Raw genomic sequence first — 20797 nt, 5'->3', positions numbered from 1 at the left:
ATCACTTTGAAATTCAGATTCGGCCGGATAAAGTGTTGACCACGTGCTCATCCGCGTTATATCCCGTTCTTCGCGAAGTTCGCGAGACACCCGAGGCGCGGGTGTGTGTGTGTGTGCCTCTGTTACGCTTACGCGTGTAATAACGTGCTTAACCGCATTATTATCGTTCGGCTCGACTTTGCGAATCCACGCTCAAATTGTCGGCTCCCCGTAGTCACGTTTGAATCTTCGTTATCACTCTCTAATGCGCCACTTTTCCCGTACTTTTGCTCTTTCATTTATTTCGATATTTTTTCATTCGTATATTTTTGTTCCATTCACTTTTCTCTATCCCTTCGTTTTATTATTATTTTATAGTTACTTTTAGTCTTATTATTTATAATTTAGTCCAGTGTATCTATTTTTTTTTTTTTTTTATTACTGTTTCATAATTTATTTTTGTATATTATGTTTCTCGAGTAACGGACTTAATTAATCGCGTGTTGTTTCTATTTTTGTATTTAAAATGGAATTTCCACGTGACTGATGATCAAATTTGTATCGCCTTTTCTTTCTCATCTGTTACAAAGACTTTAAATTTAAAATGTTTCTCATCAGTTCCGCAAGATATAATTATCCAGTATAATATTTTAAATACTATAAATTATATAACAAACAAGTAAATATACATGTGCGTTTAATTTTATAATATGCATCTATTAACTTTAAAATAGGAAGTCTTGATTTAAATATATATATATATATTTTAAATTCTGTTTCTTTTGCACAGTATTTGTACTTTTGTTTACATTTTTCACAATGCAAGATGAAACATGACAATTTCAGAAAAGAATGATGTTAATATAATTTTTTCTACTATCGATCTACGATGCATTATTTATAATAGATTAAAATAATTCTTCGAAGTATCAGAAGACAAATAAAATTTTTGAAACGTCGATGAACATTCTGCATTGTCATTGATCATTCATTAAAAATCAAATATTCAAAACATTTTTTGACAGAAACAGAAATTCTTCTCGAAGAGGTATTCTTCTCCGTGTGAAATTAGCCCACACGGAGAATTAATATGCGAAACTGTAATTTAAGTTTAAAACTGTTCTCTCTGGACGAAATGGCAGGATTTCTTATTTAAGCAGGGAATTTTTAATGAGTATTTAAATGCACGCGTTTGAGGGAATGGCAAGTAGAGCTAAATGAGTAACAGGCTTTATAAACAATGAAACGGTTGCTTTAAAGCAGCAGCTACTCGGTTCCCTCCCCTAGATACTGCTGGAAGCTTCACTTTTCATTTCCCTAAAGGCGTCTATCATAAAAAACAAGCATCCCCGTTTTCATTCTTTTTTCACGAACTCCCATCTCAACGATCAAACAGGATCTCAGCTTCAACGATCAAACAGGAACTTTAGCTTCAAATCTCCTTCTTTCATCAACCATTTACAAACACGTTTGATTCTCACGGTCTTGAAAGAATTTTTTAGAATTCACGAAGGAAACGGAAACACGAGTTTCCTCGAATCTTTTAGAATTGACAGAGAAAGGGTTGAAAGTATTTGAACCGCGTTGAATTTAACATGAATTTCGTTCTTAATTGTTTGTAAAGCTCTTCTCTGGAACTTATGCCAAAGAAATTGTCGATATTTTAATAAATTTAAATTCAGCGCGAATTTTTTTATTCCCTGCTCGAAGAAAGAAGAAAAGAGTATCAGTTTTAATTTTTTACGAATCCTTTGGATGACAATTTTCTTTGTCCCCAGTCTCAATTCCTCCCAAAATATTTCTTGAATGGTGTAATCGTCTAAAAGGACAGAAATTTTCTTCTTCAATTGTCAAAAAAAGTTCTCAGACCTTGATCTTTTCAGCACTATTCTTTAAATAGTTTAGCTAGGGAAATAAAGAGATTATTGGAATTCTCAGAAAAAAAAAATTCCCCTGAATTTCAGGATTTTCAAAACTGGTCAAAGCCTGCGTATCTCTTAGAAGTTCAAACGAAAAGACTGAAGAAAGTATTTTCCATCTCAACCGTCGTCTACAAATCCTTGAAAATCTCCGAACAATTCTTAAACATCTAGGGATTCAAGGATTAAAAGATTTTATTTTCTTTGGAAAATAATACTCGAATTCTATAAAAACAACCGTTTGCAAAGGCACAGGGCAGACGTGAACGAAGAAACGATGATGGCGAGCTACGACGATGGTCTAAGCTAACCCCTTGCGCCGGCAACTGGTTCGCGGACCATAACGAGTGACCAAACCGTATACAATAATCCGTCGCTTTCTTTTTTAAACTCGTTGGTGTGATATCACCGGATACAAATTATTGAGAAGTAATAAATTTATTATTATTATAACAATAAAGTATAATAATAATAATAATATTATTATCATTATAAATTATAATAATGAAGTAATAAATTAATTATTAAGAAGCAATAAATTTATTATTTGTTTTGCCTATTTAAATATACATAAAACTGAGAAAATATTGCAATTTTTGGACGAAAAATTCTCGACGTGCGTGGCACGTCGTTCCAGCGCAAGAGGTTAAAAATGACGGGGGCGGAAGACGATTTCCCGAAAACACAATGCCGTATATTAACGCATCTTACGGAGAGGTTTCTGGTGTAGCTGGTGCACGACGTTAATACACGTACTTTATCCGACTGCACGGACGAAGTTAAGCCCTGGCATCTCTTCGCCTCTTTGCATCCCTTCGCAAATACAAGTCCGCGGAATATTATGCACGCGTATCTGTCTTCCCCTGCCTCTCGTTATCTTTCACCGGCTGCGTTTCTCCTTGCAGCCTCTCTCGTCTCTCGCGATCCCTCGAAACGGAACGACCGGAGGAAAGGAAGAAAGATGCGGACGACTCTTGTTAATATTCCTACGTGTATACCACGATTGTTTTGTATGTTTGCTTACAGTACGTGGTTCGTAATTATGGGATTGACTTTATCATTTACTTGGTGTACAACGTTGGCTTGAATTCGCGTAACCGTTTTTTCCATAAATAGCGGGAAACGAGTTGAATGGAATTGATAATTGGGTTGTTGACGGAATACCATTCGTGTGTTTATTCCGACAATGCGTTACATTCAGGGGAAAAATATAAAGACACGGTGAATTTGTTACAAGAATATTTTAAAACAGTAAGACTTCAAGAGACATTGGACGCTCTATTTCGAGGAGAAACGAGAAACGATGGACGATTACGAGAAAAATAAATAAATACATTCGTCTCTAACATTTTTAAAATGAAATTCCTTGTCTTTCAATTTTCCAAGTCATTTTCAAAAACCTGCTCCAATTGCAATGATCATTTGAAGTTTCGGAAAGTGGATTTCCCTCGTGCCTTACACGTTTACAATTTTAACTTAGTCATAGCGAAAGAAGTAACTTTAAAAAATGTTTTGAGAAAGAGAATGGAGGAGATAACGAAACGAAATGATAAGATGAGAAACAAGACGATGGATGAGAAAGGAATGAAAGAAAAATGGAGCAAAGTGAACGATAGAAAAGCAGAAGAATAAATTAAGGAAAAAGGGAAACGAAGAAAAGAAAATGGGAAAGGGAAAAGAGAGATGAAAGCACTGAAATGGCGGATAGAATGGAATAAAAAAGAAAGAGAATGGGAAAGGAGCGTGTAAAATAAAATGAAATGGAACGTTGAATAAGTTGAGGCCGAAGGTAAATGTGAGAAAAGAGAAGAACGAGAGGAAGGGTATGTCCAGAATTATAAAAAAATACGAACGAACACGCTAAAACTGTGGAAGAAAGAGGAATAACAGAAGGTAAAGTTGACACTGTTAAACAATTGAGAATGGACAATTTAAATTCAGATGAAACATATTTCCGACCATTAACGAAAATTTTGTCTGAATATCTACGGAATTCACATGAAAAGTTCTACTCTGCTTGTATACAGAAGGTACTTTATTATGAACATTCTACTTTTATCAATCACTTGCTGAAAATATGTTAAACATAGTACAGCAAGAAAAATGAAGAAGAAGAACAAAAAAAGAAAATGAGAGAAACGATAGACGATTAAGGGTGGAAAAAAGGATCGACAAAAAGAAAAAAAGCAAGGACAGTGAATTCTAAAAGATGCATTCAAACAAACAATGTTTCCAACTGAAATTTTGCTTAAATAAATAGATTTACGTATAAACAGTTTTACTCTATCTATATCTACACATACAAATACAATATTACGCAAAAGTTTATTCTAGACTCTATTCTAATTTTATTGTAAAAATTCTATTGACACAATATTGTAATATTGTGCAAAAATTCAAGATAAAAAAAAAAAATAGGCCAATCGATCGCCAATCGCTAATAAGTTAAACAACGGTGGAAAATGAGAAAAAAGAAGAAAAAAAGAAAAAAGAAACCGGAGAAAGGGAGTGAAAACACAAGGGAGAAGAGGAAGACGAACAAGGTGGAGGTAGGAAGGTGGTGTCGGTCCCCATCGAGAAAGACCGAGGTCATAGGACTTACGTGTGTACGTGACCGGCAAAGAGCTCGGTTTTCCATTTAGATGAGGCGAGTAGCTGTTCTGCCTCTTACTGGCGTCCGCCTCGGGGGCGTAATCGAACATGGCCAAAAAACCGCACAGGAGGAAGCCCTCGATAAAGAGGAGCACGATCGCGTGCGATAGGCTGCTCCTCGTCGTCATCTCTCCCTCTCCTTTCACCCTCGCTCGCTTGAGAGAAAGCTTTTCTTCACGGGGAAATACCGGCCGCGAAATTACCAACGGGTTCTCTCTCTCTCTCTCTCTCTCTCTTTCTGGCGGTACCCAGGGGGTGATTTTTCCTTTTCGTGCGGCCTCGTCACCTGCCACAGTCTTCGTTTAAGCGTTCCCCGTTTCTATGAATCGAATCGCCGTTCCACTTCACTCGTTCAACATCTCCTGGGAGTTATTGCGCCGATGGTATTATATCGAGCTTTTCCTCAGTTTTCGATCTTTCCTGTGGGTGTTGGACGATGGGTCGAAAGGTCAGGTTGGACGTTTGGCTGGACGCTTGATTAGGATACGGAGGGAGGCAATCCCGGTGATTGAAACTGGGAGTTTAATTAATCCTTTTGAAGGATGAGATTTTGTTGTTTCTTCGTGATTTTGGAGTTTTTTTTATTTCTCGGTGGGTTGTTTTGTCACTTGAATCATATCGCTTTAATGGGTTTCAGAGAGAAAGTTTCAGACTACTTTAAAACAATTTAGAGTAGAATTATGTTCAAAATTCATTTCGAGATTCACGTTATTTCGTTTCTCTATTTTACTGTAATTAAAATTCCAGATTATTTGTTACGAGACATAGTCACAGACGTCTTCGGCGTCTTTAAGATTTCTTAAATTCACTTTAACCAATTTAATAAATCACACCGAAAACTTCAAACAAAAGCTTTTCTAAAACAGGAAAACACAAAATTCCTCCTAATAAAATCTCAGCCGACAGTGAAATCCAATAGTTAAAAGGACTGAAAAAACGCTTCTTCTCCGTCTCAAAAAAAAAAAAGAGAGAAAAAGAAAAGGAGGGGAAGGAGAAAGGCAAAGAAAGGAAGACGCGAGAGGTGTATCGATTCCGCGCGAGAATAAAGGGAAACAAACCTATTGGAACCGGGAATCCGCTTCTTCTCTCCCTTCGTTAACGCACGTCGAATCGGTTTAACCGCCGATTTTCGTTGCAAGATCGAAGGACCGTTGGGTAACCGACCGGCTCCTCTCTCTGTTCGCTGTTTATCGGAATTCTATCTGGTAACTCGTACGACACTCGATCCGTGGCGGATCCGCGTGGCTTCTGGCGTGGCAGATCGTGCATATTCGAGCCGACGGCTGGCTCGAACCGACCCGAGTCTTTTGAATAAACTCGATAAACATCGGTGCTTGCTCCTCGAAGAATGAAGGGGAAACAGACCTCTCGATCTTTGACCTCTTCGCTCTCGTTTAAAACGTACGTGTACGTACGTATGTATGCGCGGGTTTGTGTGCCGCGAAATTATACCGGCGACCGACTAAACATTCTAATGAATTCAATTCTGGGAGAAAAACGCGAGTCTCGCCTGGTTTTCACTCGATTGCGAGGTCTCGAGTGTATTTGTTGTTTAATACGGAATGGAGAATGATTGCCTGGCTCGATATTCGCGATATTCTGTTACATAAGACCCACGTACGCTTGAACGTGTCGTTGCGGTGTATTCAACGATCTAGGTTCTGCGTCGAGGCGTGGCCTCTCTCTCGCCGAGTGGCTGAATTAATTATCATTCGCGAAATTTTACGTGTTCGCCAGGCAACAGAAGTTGACTTTGCGGGATATTTTGAAGTTTGAAATTGCAGAGGAGCTACGTGATACGAAAGAACGTGCAAAATATCCGAGACACAGTATCCTTCGTGTTCCAATAAAACACAGCTTTTTAGTTCTGAAATTCGTTAACGTGAGATTCTATTTATGGCTATTTATGGCTAGAATCTTTTTCAACGTTCGAACTTCACATCAGAGAATAATTTAATTTTAATAAAATTTGATATAGAGTTTCAATCTGCCTTTAGAAATATCCTTCTTACGTAGTGGACGAAGACTTCTGACGTATATTCCAAGTATGTTTCAAAAATAGAAGGAGAGGAAAGCAATTTATCCAGCCATTCTTCGTTCTAGAATGAAAAATACGAAACGAACCGTAATTTTTGTTGTTTATGAGAGCGAGGAGAGTTTCGATTATAAACTGGCGGACATGTAAATCCCCCCGTTTCGCGCGTTTCGTCTCGCGTGAAAGCAAGTCGTGGAAAGTTCCCGGTAGTCACCAGGCCGTTCTTCGCCGGATAACGCCAACGCGGTTGTTAACTTCCGGCCGTGCTTATGTTTTGGGGACGTGGCCTCCAATTAAACGGCCTCCGCTGCTGCGCCACTACTCGCGAATTCTGTTATTTCGCGGCGCGGGTCGGTCTCGTCGTTGTTGCGTCTCCTATTATTTCCACGAGTGAATATGTTTCGGATATTCTCTTGTTAGACTCTTGTTTTGTCCGGTGTCTTTTCGTGTTTAATGCAGCGAGTATTAAACCATTTTGGATTGAAACTTGATGAAAAAATGCACTTCCGCGCATTTCGTGGAAAATTCAGGAACGCAGAAAGCACGCACAACGTGTGGGAATATTTGTTATAATACTTAACACGAGGAAAACAGTTTCTTTAATTGCGTAAAAATTGCATAAAGGTTCCCAGTGTATTTGTCACATTGTGAAAAAAAAAAAGAATTATCTTCGAAACACAAATTTCGAAGATGAATCAGGATGGATTTTATGAAAATAGTGAAAATCTCTTTATTTCAAATATTTGCATTTTTCTAAACGAAGACACGCTAGAAATTTTTAAATAATTCACAACTATTTCATCAATCAAATCATCATTGATATTTTAATCGTTGATATTTGCCACGAAGTGTACATATACGAAGTGTATATATATAGACGAACACATAAAATTTTATATTTTGAGGAATTTCGATGATCTTTGGCGTTGATTAAAAAATTCCACTGATATATTATATATGCCGAATTTCGACGTCGAAATCCTTCCTCGTCGGGCTGATTCTCATTTCGCATCGAAAATCCATCAGGCGAGTTATATCTTCGATGAAATTATTCTCACGAGGGTATTAGCTATAGAATCAACGTGACGTTATTCAAATTCCACAAGTGACGAAGTAAATGGACAAATTCACGTGGATTATTCGGACAAACAATTAACCTCGCACAAACGTTCCAGAATAAAAGAGTAAATTAAATTACGGTCGAATCACGGTAGCTCGAAATAACTCGACACACTTTTCTCCTAATACGAATATCCTCTTCGTTCAGTGAAGATTCGTTTCAGTTTTTAGATTTTTCTCACTTTGGGATATTTTATACATTTTTGCACGTTGTGAACATCCTGTATATTTTCTGTATTATTATATAAAAGAACACGAATGTAATTAGTACGAATAAATTATATATTGTCAATTTTGGATAATTCAAAGGTACAGTCTCGAGTCTTGACAATTATATGTTAATATAATAACACGAAATTTTCTTTACTCCTCTTTGCTTCGTTGTGAAAATCTTCACGACTTGAAATCTAAATTTCTGTTAGCACGAATCATTTGCCACAAGTTGAAGTTTATTTTTACACACCAAACCAATCGATTGAATTATTATCGAATATTATATTATTACCAAAGAGATTAAAGGAATAATTTAATGAATATTTCTTCTAATCTTCTCTCGTCGAGTAAAATGAGAAAGCGGAGAAAAACTTTCTCAATGTTCGTTCACGAAGCTTCTACAATTGAATTTCCGTTTGTTAATCCTCTCTTACTCGAAAACTCGATGAGATTTTTTTCGCTTGCCAAAGTTTGATCGTAACAGACCTCGTGGAGGAAATTTAAGTAGATTTATTATTCGGTAGAGAGTCATTTTGTTCGGTCGATATTGAGATTTTCGACATGTTAGTCACGTTTTTAATATTTGCAAGAAACAGTTGCTTAAATTACTGCTTGTTTTAATTTAAGCGAAGAGTTATTGTTATGGAGATAATGTTTAGTAATTTTACGCAAGAATCTCCTGCTGCAATAAATTATTATCATGCAGTTGGGTAAATTAAATTTTGCAAATAAAGCACGTAAATTCCAACAATCGTTTAAGAAGCTTTTCTTCGTTATACTTCTGATTTTATGCAAATTATGAAAATTGTAAAGAATTGGTTAAAACTCTGGAACGGAAATTCTAACATTCAACATCAAATAATACGATCTAAGTACATCTTAGCTTTTTTAAAATCCTCTCTTACGAAAGCCAGAAACAGATTTTCCTTTTAATTTTCATAATTATTTCTGAATAACAATCACGTTGGGATTGATCACAGTCTTTGCCACGATATAAAAAAAAAAAAAAAGAAAAAAAGAAAACACGAAACGGAAATTTTATGGTACGAAGGAGTTTGTGACGCAAAGCTAACTGACGCTCTGCATATTCCAAAGTATGGCGGTGCACAGAGGTCGAGGATCCCTCGTAAACCCTGAACTTGATACAGGGTTCTCGACTCTCAAAGTTAAGTCAGAGGTTCAGGCAAAGACAGACTTCTCCGGGATTCATTTCTCACGAGGGCGCGAATATAAATATGGAATTAAGTAAATTCGTTCGGATACTCACTCGGATAAACTCGTAATGGGTCCGTATCCGGCTCCTTGACATGTTTCCGGCCGTGGTCGCCTGAAAGTTTAATTATTCCTTCAGTTGTACGCACGTCCTGAACGTTGGGAAAATTTTATGGGTGTCTGCGAGCGCTGGGATGGCACTGTTTTCTTTTCTCGTTACGTTTTCCCTTCTTCGCGAAGAAACGAAGAAACGTTTCTTTTGTTCCTTTGATGCCTCCGAGCATTGCGACGAATACGTAATTGTTCGCGAATGAATTCGAAAGCATCTAGACTTTTTATGGATGCATTATGCGTGCTATGTAAATAGACTCGATTGAAAACGATCAAGTTTGAAAATATATGTAGAAATTGTAAGGTGTTTAGTAAAATTAATATTTTGTATAGATATTTAAACTTAAACGAATCTTGATTTCACGTTACATATGGAATGATGTTTAACAATAGCAATGGATATTATAATATACCTATCTATTTTAGAATAAAAAGAAAATTTGCTACAAAAGTTGCCAATTCTCTACCTATATAAATATATATGTATTTTTTTCTTTATTCACCAGTGTATATACATATATTTTTCAGATTGGTCCCAAATTTTGCCAACACAATAACATTTTAACAATATAACATAAAATATATTTAACATATATATATTTAATATATTTTATATTAAATATATATATATTTAACAATATAACATAACATATCTAACAACATAAAAATATATTTACGTTAACCATATACTTTATATTAAATATATTTCAATATTTGTAGATTGGTTTGAAATTTTATCGAAATAATAACAAGTTTTTCTTTGAATATATATTAAAAAGACTATTAAAGTGTAAGCAGCTGGTAAGGTAAAACTCTGAAACAAAGTGTAACGAGAGAAAAATTTGGCAACTTTGGTAAAATTCCGGTAACTCTAGTAAAATTTGTTAATTTTTAATCTAAACGACTTTTCTTCGTAAACTAGAAAAGCCGCGGACACGTAGAGTAATTAAATACAAACAGTAATACGCTTCTCCTTTATCTCGGTAAACGAAGAGGTAAAAGAATCGTGAGGAAAAAAAAACCGTAGTTCCTCCTTCTTTTCTTACCATCAGTTCACAGTTATCTCTAGGCAAATTACAATATCCAGCAGGTGAAATCAAACGGGAAGAAAGGAAAAGACAAACGGACAAGATCTAAGGAGCAAACAATTACTCATTCCGGAGACTGTCTGTTTCTTTTCTTTTTCTTTTTTTTTCTTTTTACTTCCTCCTCCTCTCTACTCTTTTATTCGGCCGCGAGTGAAATTGCAGCGTGTCAAGTCGCGATAAATTGGAAAAGGACGAGTCTCCTCGCGTTCTATTTTGGTTTCTATTCTAGTCGAATGGAAAAATTCGTTTCGAATCTCGTTTTAATGCTTGGTAACTCCGAAAAGATGACACAGCACATAATAGATTAAATAATTAGGTGATTTTAAATTAGATGATTGTAAATTGTTAGAACAATAACAATGTCAAAGTTTGTCGATGCTTTTACAACTTCGTGAAGAAAAAATCAACAAATTTTGAAGGATCTTTTTAAAGAAGAGACTTTAATCATCAATGTCGTGGTAGATTTAGTTGTGAAAAAAATTTCCAGCCTCCACATAAATATTCCAAAATTTCCGAGACAGAAGATTAAAAAAAAACTTTACTCATTCCCTTTCAAAATGATGTAAAAATATCTTTCAAATGAGCTCAGTATCGTTGTCCTATGATTTTTTTTCACGAGGTTATGATAGCTTAGAAACATCGACAATTTTTCCATAGCACTCTCAGATTCGATGAAAAGTTATTCCAAGTGATAAATCGCCATTTGTCATTAGACACAATAGCGAGCGTCATTACCAAAAAAATAGAAAACAAGGTTTTTCAAAAAGATTAACATACAATGACCACGGTGTAATTTTCGCGGCGTCGTCGTAATTTAGCGACAGTGTAATATCGTCGTTGGACGTGGTGATAAGTTGCACCATCGTCGCACGTACATTCCTTCGCGAGGCACATACAGACCTGTGTGATTTTTTAGTAAATTAGCGTCCGCCTCTGGCCCGTACGTCATCAACGCGCCCATTAGGACGATTAGGACGACTTGGACGAAGAATAGCTGGCATACTTGTTGCTTTTCACTCACGGAGAACATTCCCTGGCAACGAGAAAAGAAAAATGAAAGTTGAGCGCAGGTTGAATAAACGTTAATTATTGCAGATTGATTAGTTTAGTGTAGAGTAAGCAATATTTATAATATTGTATAAATTAGCAGCTTTGTCAGTTTAAATCATCTCGGAATCCAACGAAACGGAACTTGTGTAGTTAATTGATTTTCTGTGGTTTTTCTTCTAATTTTTTTGAATATTGATTTCTCAAGTCGAAACAATATTGAGTATTGATGGCTGAATAGATGGATTCAAAATTCTTGAAAATTATTCATTTTAAATAAATTAAAAAAAAGTTTGTTTTATATCGTAAGAATTTCTTTGGAAGTGAATTTTTAGTGGAAGAAATGACCGAGCAGTTTGAAGTGACAGTATTATCCTGTATATTTAATAAGGGAAATAAGCGATATTAGACTGGAAAAATTGATTGAATTTCAATTCCGTAAGTCGAGTCGGAATTCAGGTGTTTCTTACAATCAGCATTTTACTTTCGATATTTTACATATATTAGCCATAAATTTCTCATTTTGTGTTTTACATGTTATTTTTGCATCTTTTCAGTTTTCCATAATTGCACAAACATCGCTGATACTTATCACGGAATAGCGTTCCGTGCATATTCTGCACCTTTAAATTTTCCATGAGCGCGTAAACACTTTGCAGTTCCATTATCACACATTAATTCGGTGGTGTACATTAATTCGTTCCATAAAACAGTATACGTGTGATTGTTATTATAATAGCATACATTATATTTTTTCAAATCGTGGCGAATGCATCGCAACAGAGACTAATGTTATAATTTAAAGTTCATAATCACCAAGTTGAATCAATCTTGCATATTATGGCAGAAGATAATATTATTTATTATGTAATAGTTACGTATAGAGGATTTTAGTTAAATTGGTGGTTACATTAGTAAACGTGAACTGAATAATTAAATGGATTGATTAACCTTCTAATAACCATAATATTTGCATAGTGTATAAAGTGCCGGAAGCTTCGAATTTCATTTGTTCCAACAAATGAAGTTATAGTTTATTACTTTGGCCCTTTACTTCGATGTGAGATTTTAATTGTCTATAAATTAGGGGATTACATTCCATAAGTCACAGGGTGTTGCAGAGAATTAAAGATGGCAAATAGTGGCGGGATTGTTTGAAAGTAATTGGATGAATGCGTGGGTGATATAATTGTGAAGGTACGCTGGAAAATTGCAGACATATTTCATGAATTATATTGTGATTAATGGGTTCATTATGATTGTAATGCGACGGGGCGAGAGTTCGCCAAATGGCTGCAAGTACATTTCTATCTATCTGTGAAAAGTTTCGTGAGATATTCAAATTTTCATTTTTTTTTTTTATTGTCGATTAATCTTTTTGTGGAAAATTGACTAATTTTCACCTATATATCTTCAGAGTTAATTAATTTACAAAGTGCGAAACTTATAATGTTGCGCTGGATATTTTCAAAATTAACTCTCCCGAAAATGAAATATCATTTTGGCTAAATTTTATTAAAAAGATTATTTTTCGTTAATTCTTTTCAAGAAGAATAACCGTTAGAGCACATTCGAAGCGCTTTCAAAATTGATTTCTTCGAGAACGAAGCATTATTTTGAGTAAATTTTACTTAATTTTTTTTTTTTTTTTTTTTTAGAAAGAATAATATGCTGATAGATATTTGCAATATTATGTTTTTAGAATGAAATTTCTGAAGAACGAGGTTCTGTTTTAAACGAATTTCATTCTACACTTTCTATTGATTTTTTTCTCGATAAGAAACCTGCTTAATAATAATACGCTACACTACACTATTAATCAGAATCTGTTAGTGAAGTTTGCACGCGAGGTAGCAAATACATTCGCAACTTCTCGTAAACATATTTACACTATTATATTACCGTCAAATTAACTAACAAATAAGCAGAAATTTCAATGAGCAAATGCTCCATACACACGCGCGTATTGCAGTTGTGTAAACATAATTAGAAACACGAAATTCTCGTAAACGCATCTTCGAAATTGTCGCTAAATATACAACAGGTGATGAGAGGATGAAAAAGATTTTGAAATTTCATTGGTAATGATCAGACTGTGGAGCATTTCAATATATTCGTTCATTTCAATATTTTAATTGAAAGACTGAGATCCCGTTTCTCCACAAATATCTTTTTACCAAAGAAATTCAATTATTTGTACTTTGACATGGATAACTTCTTTCGGTAGTGTACGGGATGTCAATTTTAATCTACAAATGCGAATTAAACTACCCATAAAAAGAAAATCCATAAAACTTAAAAAAGAATCCATAGGTAGACAGAAAGCGAGGTTTCTCGAGGACAGACATGGTTTCTCGAGAGAATTAGAATTATTAGAATTAATGTAATTAGTTTCTCTCCGAAAAATCACACGAATAGTTGATATTTCTTTTCTCTTTTTCTCGAAAATGGAACTCGGTAATTTTTATGCATTGCATGATTTCGTAATGGATAATGAATCAAAGAAATAATGTCGATCAAAGAAAATTTGTTACTCAAGATGTTGGATTATCTAGTGAGATAGAATAATTCCGTAACGTGCATTAAGTTAAATAGTTCGAAAGATCGAATTCGAAGATGTCGAAGCTCGGGCGGGATTTTGTCTGATTTGACCAGGCGGAAAATCTGGAGTCAAAGCGGGATCCTCGATGAGATAACGGTCTGCTTGTACAGTGGTCGAGATTCGTTAATTTTATTCGTACTTGTCGCGCGTTTCTCGCTGCCAATTATCAGCGGGAAATCAGCGTTGCAAGATAAAACGACGAGAACCGATGAGAAAGTGATACCAACCGGCGCGGCTGGAATTTCCGCGCTTTAACCGTTGTATGATCTCATTAAACCCCGTAGCAACCTCTCTCTCTCTCTCTCTCTCTCTCTCTTTCTCAATCGCTTCCGCTTCGCGCACGCAATTTGCCTTACAAATATTATCTCTATAAACGATTAACAGATTTCCGAGTTTTTTCCTGTTCAAACCTCCGAACGATTGTGCTCGAATCGTACGATTTTCTTCCTCTTCCTTTTTTTTTTTTGTCTTCTCTCCCAAAGTAGCAGATCTTTAGCGTGGAATAGTCCACGAAACATGAAATATTTGTACTTTTGTGCGTGTAGTTATTCGGTGTGTTATAATTAATATTTCGAAATTTTATTAATATAATTAATATAATATTAATATAATTTTATATATATTTTATATATATTAATATAATATTAACATAATTTTATTAATATAATCGTATTCTCTTCTGAGAGACGAGGTTGTTGTATTTGGTGAAATTTGGAACCAGTCTGAAAATGTATATAGAAATGTTTATTATGTCGTATATAGGACCAATGTGGATTAATACTTTTTTAATTAGAATTTAATATTCTTTTGATTTATGATGAGTGAAATATATAGTTTAATTTAAAAAAAATGGAGCTTGAAAATTTCGAAATCCCTCAACACACACACAAAAAATTGATACGCCACACTTTACCTCCTTTAAAATCATAAAAATATTTTGTATTAAACAATTTTTTATTAGACACAATTTAAAAGTTATTTCAGGTGTGCAAATTACGCGAATTACCTTGTGTGTGTGTACACAAACACACAGATACACACAAGGTGATTCACGTAACTTGCACACTTGAAATAACTTTTAAATTGTGTCTAATGAAAAATTTTATATATATATAAAAATGAAATAAAAAATTAATATACAGCATAAACAGTTATTTTAAGCTGAATAATATTATAAATGTTAGAAGAGATTCTACAGAATATTAATGAATAATTTCTGTTTAAATAAAAATCTTGTGATCTACATGTGATACATCTATAATACGTATTTGCATTAAATACCTTGCGATTTCTGTAATTTTTAGATTTCTCTCAAACTTGACTAGTATAATCACTATGATCTCGTGTCTTACTATAGTGATGAAATAACACGTAACATACAGTGAGTTGAATTAAAACACAAGCAAATTGAACTTAAACTGAATTTAACTTCCCTTCGAAACATCTTCGTCATGTAATTTTTCACCTGTGTGCAGAATCGCCTGTACATGTGTATTGTACATTTTGAAAAAAGGAAACAGAAGAGAATTGATCAGTGAAGAGAGAATGAATCCAAAGCCATGCTGCATGCAATCATGTACCGAAAACAATTCGCATTCAGGTTTCACGATGAGACTTGAATGTCGTTGACAGTGACATCGTTCAGGCAATACCTTTCCCATTTTGATCTGGATAGCCTTATAACTTTCGCTTGGCCGTTGCAAAACCTTCCCTCACTGGCCGTCGATCATCTCGTGGTTCTCGCTGGACAGGCTTTCCTTTTTTTCTCTCCCTTTTTTTTTTTTTTTTTGTTGTTTCACGAGATCTCGTACTCGGCGGTGGAAACTGTTCGTCGAAGTGGAGCAGATCTTAATTCGAGCAACGATGACGGATAACTGCGCCGGGGCAAAGATCGATGCAACGACAACGACTGCAATGAGGATCGGAGCGCGAGATACTTTGATTATTTCAACGAATATTCGAGATTCGTGGCGGAATGGTTATCGTGTAATGAATTTTTTTTTTTAGATAGCCTGGAGAAAGAGTAGATCTCGCAACAGCGCGACTTGCATTTTTGCGAATCGAAGGAACAGAGTCCGAATTAAAAATTTGTTTCATTTGTCGAATATCGTGTTTCGTATATTTTCTGTGTACGTAGTGGAAATTTACATGCTTGTTTGTTGCATTGACATAACAAAAATTGTAAATCCGTTGTCTAGTTGTAATATTTACAACTTACATTTGAGATGTGTGTTTTCTATCTGAAATATATTTTTGAGATTTTGTCAATAATTTTTATCGTGCAGTAACTTGACACTAATTTTAGAAAAGGCACCTCGATTTTCATTTTGATACAAAGCACTCATTAAATATTTGGTTTATTTGGATATAATATTTATCATCCATCTCTAACACAGTTTGACAAAACGTACCAATTCACACGACGCTTAACTATTTAATAAAATTGCACTTGTTAATCAATTTTTAAAAGTCCAACGAGAATTTTCATTTTTAACACAAGTTTCGTTTCACCCATATCGATAGTTTATTTAAAGTACTGATCTCACAGCAACACGGCACAAGCACAAAAAAGAGAAAAAGAAAAGAAAGAGAAATATGCACCAAATCAAACTATTAATCCTCGTAGCCAATAAAACTATCCACTTCGTAAAACAAATTATACTTCTGTCCTAACGTAACGATCTAATACGTCCGTTTCCAATCGGCAAATCCATCAAAAATCTATATCCCAATAAAACACGACGAGCGACAGTTTCGCTATAGAACCGGACAGTTTATAGAAGAATCGCGCGCAACAGAGGAGAAAAAGTGTCTGTCGCGAAATCGGGGATCTACCATTCGCCCCGGTGCCGATATATATTGTTTATTCGTTTATACGATAGACGATCCAATTACATCGCGATTGATCCTGATTGGCCTCGTCATCTAAATCTCCCCAACGGATATACGCTATTCTCTTAATGCCGGCGCGTTCGACGTTGAAACGGTGTCGCGAGAAGCTAACACACACACAAACACACACACACACACACACACACACACGGTATTTTTCGACGAAGTGAATCTGCTCGACAGAGACGTTATTATTATCCAGCCATGCTCTGGGTTAATCGATATCTCGCACCGTTCGATGTACAAAAAGAGAAAAAAAAAAAAAAAAAAACGAAAAATAAAAAAAAGAAAGAATCGTCGAGCGGAACGTTCGCGCTTAATATTTCATCCGTCGACGACGTCTCGTTAGCGAGTGATTCCTCTCGAACACGCGTTATTTGTGCCTCGATTTGCAGTTACAGTGATTAATCGGCGCGCGGTGAGTCGCGGGAATTAGTTTTAATTTTGTTGTTTTCTTTTTCTTTTTCTCTTTCAACCGTGGAAGTTTGAAAGTTTGTGAGTCTGCGAAAATTTGAGGCGATTTTTCTTTTTTCTTTTGTTGGGATTCGAGTGTTTGGACAGATTTGGATTTTCTGATCTTGGGTGGTGTTCAGGTCTTTAGATCTTGGAGTCTTTAGATTTTTAGATTTCTAGGTTTTCTAGATTCTAGGATTTCTCAGATTTTTAAGGCTTTCAAGTCCTCGAATTTCTCGGATTATTGGATAGGTTCTCAGGTTCTTAAATTCTGAGATTCTTAGGCTCTCAAACTCTTAGGTTTCTAGATTTCTAGATTGTTCGTTTTTAAAATTCTCGGATTCTCAGACTCTCAGGCTTCTAGATTCTGAAATTTTCGATTCTGAAATTCTCAGATTCTTAGATACTCACAATCAGATTTTTAGATTCTTCGTACTTGGATTCTCACATGTTTAGAGTCATAGACTCTCAGAATTTTAGATTCTTAGTAGAGGTGTGCGAGAACCCGAAATATCGGGTCGAGTCGGGAATATGAAATTTTTTCGGGATCGGGACGGGTATTAGAAAATTTCGAGATTCTCAAAAGAGTTGGGATTGGGAAAGGAAACAAGCTTAAATAATTGGAAACAAGCTTAAATAATTCATTAAAGCCCACGTCTTCAACTGTATCGAAAGGTCGCAGATCTAGAACCATCATTTGAGCATTTTCTTCTGTTATATCTTTCGGTTTAACAATCTTTCGCGTATCATTTTCTACATGCGACAAATTTTATATCGATTCAATTTCTTTTCTAGTACATATACTAATGTTTTGGATATATATGCTTCAAACGGCGTAATAAACCAATAGTATTTGCATACTTAGTTTTAAATTCATGTTGACAATGCGTGCATTCCGCCTTTGTATCATCTTTTTCTTGAAAATGTTTCCAAAGCTTCTTTTTACCTTCTTCCTTTGCACGATATTTTCCTGCTACCACAACTTTACTCTCACTATCACTCGACATTTTTTTTAAAGATTTTTGATCTTTATTAAATTCACAGAGATTTTGAAATATACGTCCGAACTTCCCGACTTTCTCAGCGATACTGCTCAACAGCATATATAATACCCAAGTACTAAGCACGCAGTCACACGTTTGTATATATTGCATCACACGATTCTTAGAAACCGTGTTCACCAATCACTTCACTGGCAGAAGAAATTGAACTGTGTATTTACATATTTTGTAGGTTGCTATACAGCATTGTAGAGTAGTTCGAGAAACGGAAGTCGGGTTCTCGAAATTTTTGGGAATCTCGACTTTTTCGGAAAACCCGATTCCTTCGGGAATCTCGAAATTTTCGGAAACCCGATTCGTCCCGACCATCGGGTTTCCGATATTTTCGGGTTCTCGCACACCCCTAATTCTTAGATATCTAAATTCTTCAGATTCGTATGTTTGTGCAAACTCAACGTGTATTTCAAATGTATTCCAAATACAATATTTTAAGAATACGATCGAAGAAACTGCAATTAATATTAACAAACACATCATATACATACGTATATTTGAAATATTATATTATTATGTACTTATAATTGTATTTACATATTATAACAAGTATTATATTTTTACGCAGAAAGATCAAAGATTCCACGATCAAAATCAGAATATCATAAAATTACTTTTAACTCTTGAAACTTCTTGAAAATTCAGCCTTTTCGTTCGACCTTTTCACATCTCTCTCTCTCTCTCTCTCTCTCTCTCTCTCTCTCTCTTTCTCTCTCCGTTTTAAATCGTAACGATATTGTTTTCGTTTCGCGGGCAATCGATAAAACGGGAAGTCAATCGGCGATTGTTATTTCGTGATTAACTTGCAACTACAATGATCGATTCTTCTCTGTGCCTCGAGAGAGAGAGAAAGAAAGATGCGGTTTCTCGTTGACGATGTAAAAAGCGTCACGCGATCGTCAAGCGAAATTGCATCGCATCGGATGCATTAGGAATGAAATCGTGACTGAACGATCCTTCTCGAACGACTTCATACTGAATAACAAAATAAGTTGGCAGATTCCTTTTGGAAACAATACGAGAAATTCCTTTCAGAAATCAGCTCTTTGCAGGCCAGTGATTTCCTTTGTTGAAAGCTAACGTGTCTCGTCTGATTAATTTTTATAGGACGCTGGTGGATTACAGGTGGAGTATTGGGAAATCCTGACGTGAAAGAATGGATTAGAAGAGAGTGAAAGATCATAATCGAGAATAGAGATAAGTTTGTGGAAATATTCTTCGATATTCTGACGATATTCTGATTAATTGTTCGATCAATTGAAATTTCTAATCTTTCAAATTGCGAATGAAAAAATCCTCGACTCTCCAGATTTTTAATATTTCAATTTCACGATATTGCGTTCCTCTAAATGCTTCTCGATTATTCCACTTTACGAATTTTCCAGTGTCACACTTTTAATTCGCAGTTTATCAGAATCTCCCGTAATTTTTTAACTTCTTTGTTTCTCAAATTTCGTAAAAGCGCATCGATCATTCAATTTTTAATACCAGCAAATTTCACTTCACTTTTTCAGTGCCGCGAATTCTTTTCCAAACCTCGTCTCGTATTGTTTGGCTCCATAATACCGCGTTTAACCAACTTTTATGCATTATTTCACTGCTCCCTAATGGCTTGAAATAAGCGTAAAAAAAAAAAAAAAACAAGGTATCTCGCTTCTATTTTTCTTTTTTTGCTAAAAGTACAATAAAAACTTTTATCACTTGAATTCCTATTGTCTAAACGCTCACACTGTGTAGGAGATTTTAATGGCGTTCAGAAGCGAAACTTTAGATACTGTTTCTTCTTCGATCGTCTGTACAATGCGAACGAGAAAAAGAGATAGAGAGAGAAAGAGAGAAAAAAAGCCAGAAAAGAGAAGAAAAATATCGATATCTGTGCATGCGAGAAAGTTCTCGAATTCAATGGAAAATCGACTGGGGGGAGGCTGAAAAACTTGCGTGATTCCGGCCCGCCGGAAAAATATGGAACTCGTAATTCAAACCTTTACCTGAAACATTCCTTTTTCTCCTGTGGTATTACCATTTTGCTTTTCCTTCCTCTGTTGTTCGTTTCTTTCTTTTTTTTTCAAATTGCGTGAAAATCGATAGCCGACAAAAACAGGTATTACCCTGTCGTAAGACCGACTCCGAATCGAGTTTTCAACTTTTGATTGAATCTTCTTTTTTTCCTTTTCCCATTTTTTTAATTTCTCTCTCTCTCTTTTTTACCGTTTTCAATTGTTTTTGTTCTGGCTTTGATATTTTTTACAATATTCCTAGCGCCTAGGGAACGTGAAAAAAATAGTTTCTCTCACGTTGCTGATTTTTTTTAGAAATACCGCAGATATTTCACTGTTCCAAGAGTGTTGAAAGTATCTAATTGTCGTGACGAACGAGTGTACTGTTGCAGACTAGCTTTTTTCCCGTGAAATCTCTAAAGC

At 35.3% G+C, this 20797-nt stretch overlaps 1 protein-coding gene across 11 annotated transcripts in view; it reads right to left on the bottom strand.

Annotated features, from left to right (window-relative positions):
• Positions 1-20797, bottom strand: part of LOC122530384 (ammonium transporter Rh type A) — a 54870-nt gene that overhangs the window by 24127 nt on the left and 9946 nt on the right. For 6 of the 11 annotated variants that reach the window (XM_043657272.1, XM_043657278.1, XM_043657280.1 and 3 more), the window contains exons 2-4: positions 15630-15886; positions 11229-11361; positions 9185-9244 (exon numbers count right to left, since the gene is read on the bottom strand). In XM_043657272.1, the coding sequence (XP_043513207.1) occupies positions 9185-9244; positions 11229-11361; positions 15630-15638 (202 nt within the window). In that variant the 5' untranslated portion in view covers positions 15639-15886. Of the gene's footprint in view, positions 1-4500; positions 4694-9184; positions 9245-11228; positions 11362-15629; positions 15887-16388; positions 16409-20797 lie in introns of those variants that run through there. The other 5 variants (XM_043657281.1, XM_043657282.1, XM_043657277.1 and 2 more) reach the window with 4 other exon arrangements.

This window comes from Frieseomelitta varia, unplaced genomic scaffold, assembly GCF_011392965.1.
Source record: "Frieseomelitta varia isolate USP_RPSP 00005682 unplaced genomic scaffold, Fvar_1.2 scaffold_341, whole genome shotgun sequence".
Classification (NCBI taxonomy): domain Eukaryota; kingdom Metazoa; phylum Arthropoda; class Insecta; order Hymenoptera; family Apidae; genus Frieseomelitta; species Frieseomelitta varia.
Note: the sequence above shows the minus strand (reverse complement) of the source record. Positions and strands in the feature narration are given on the sequence as shown.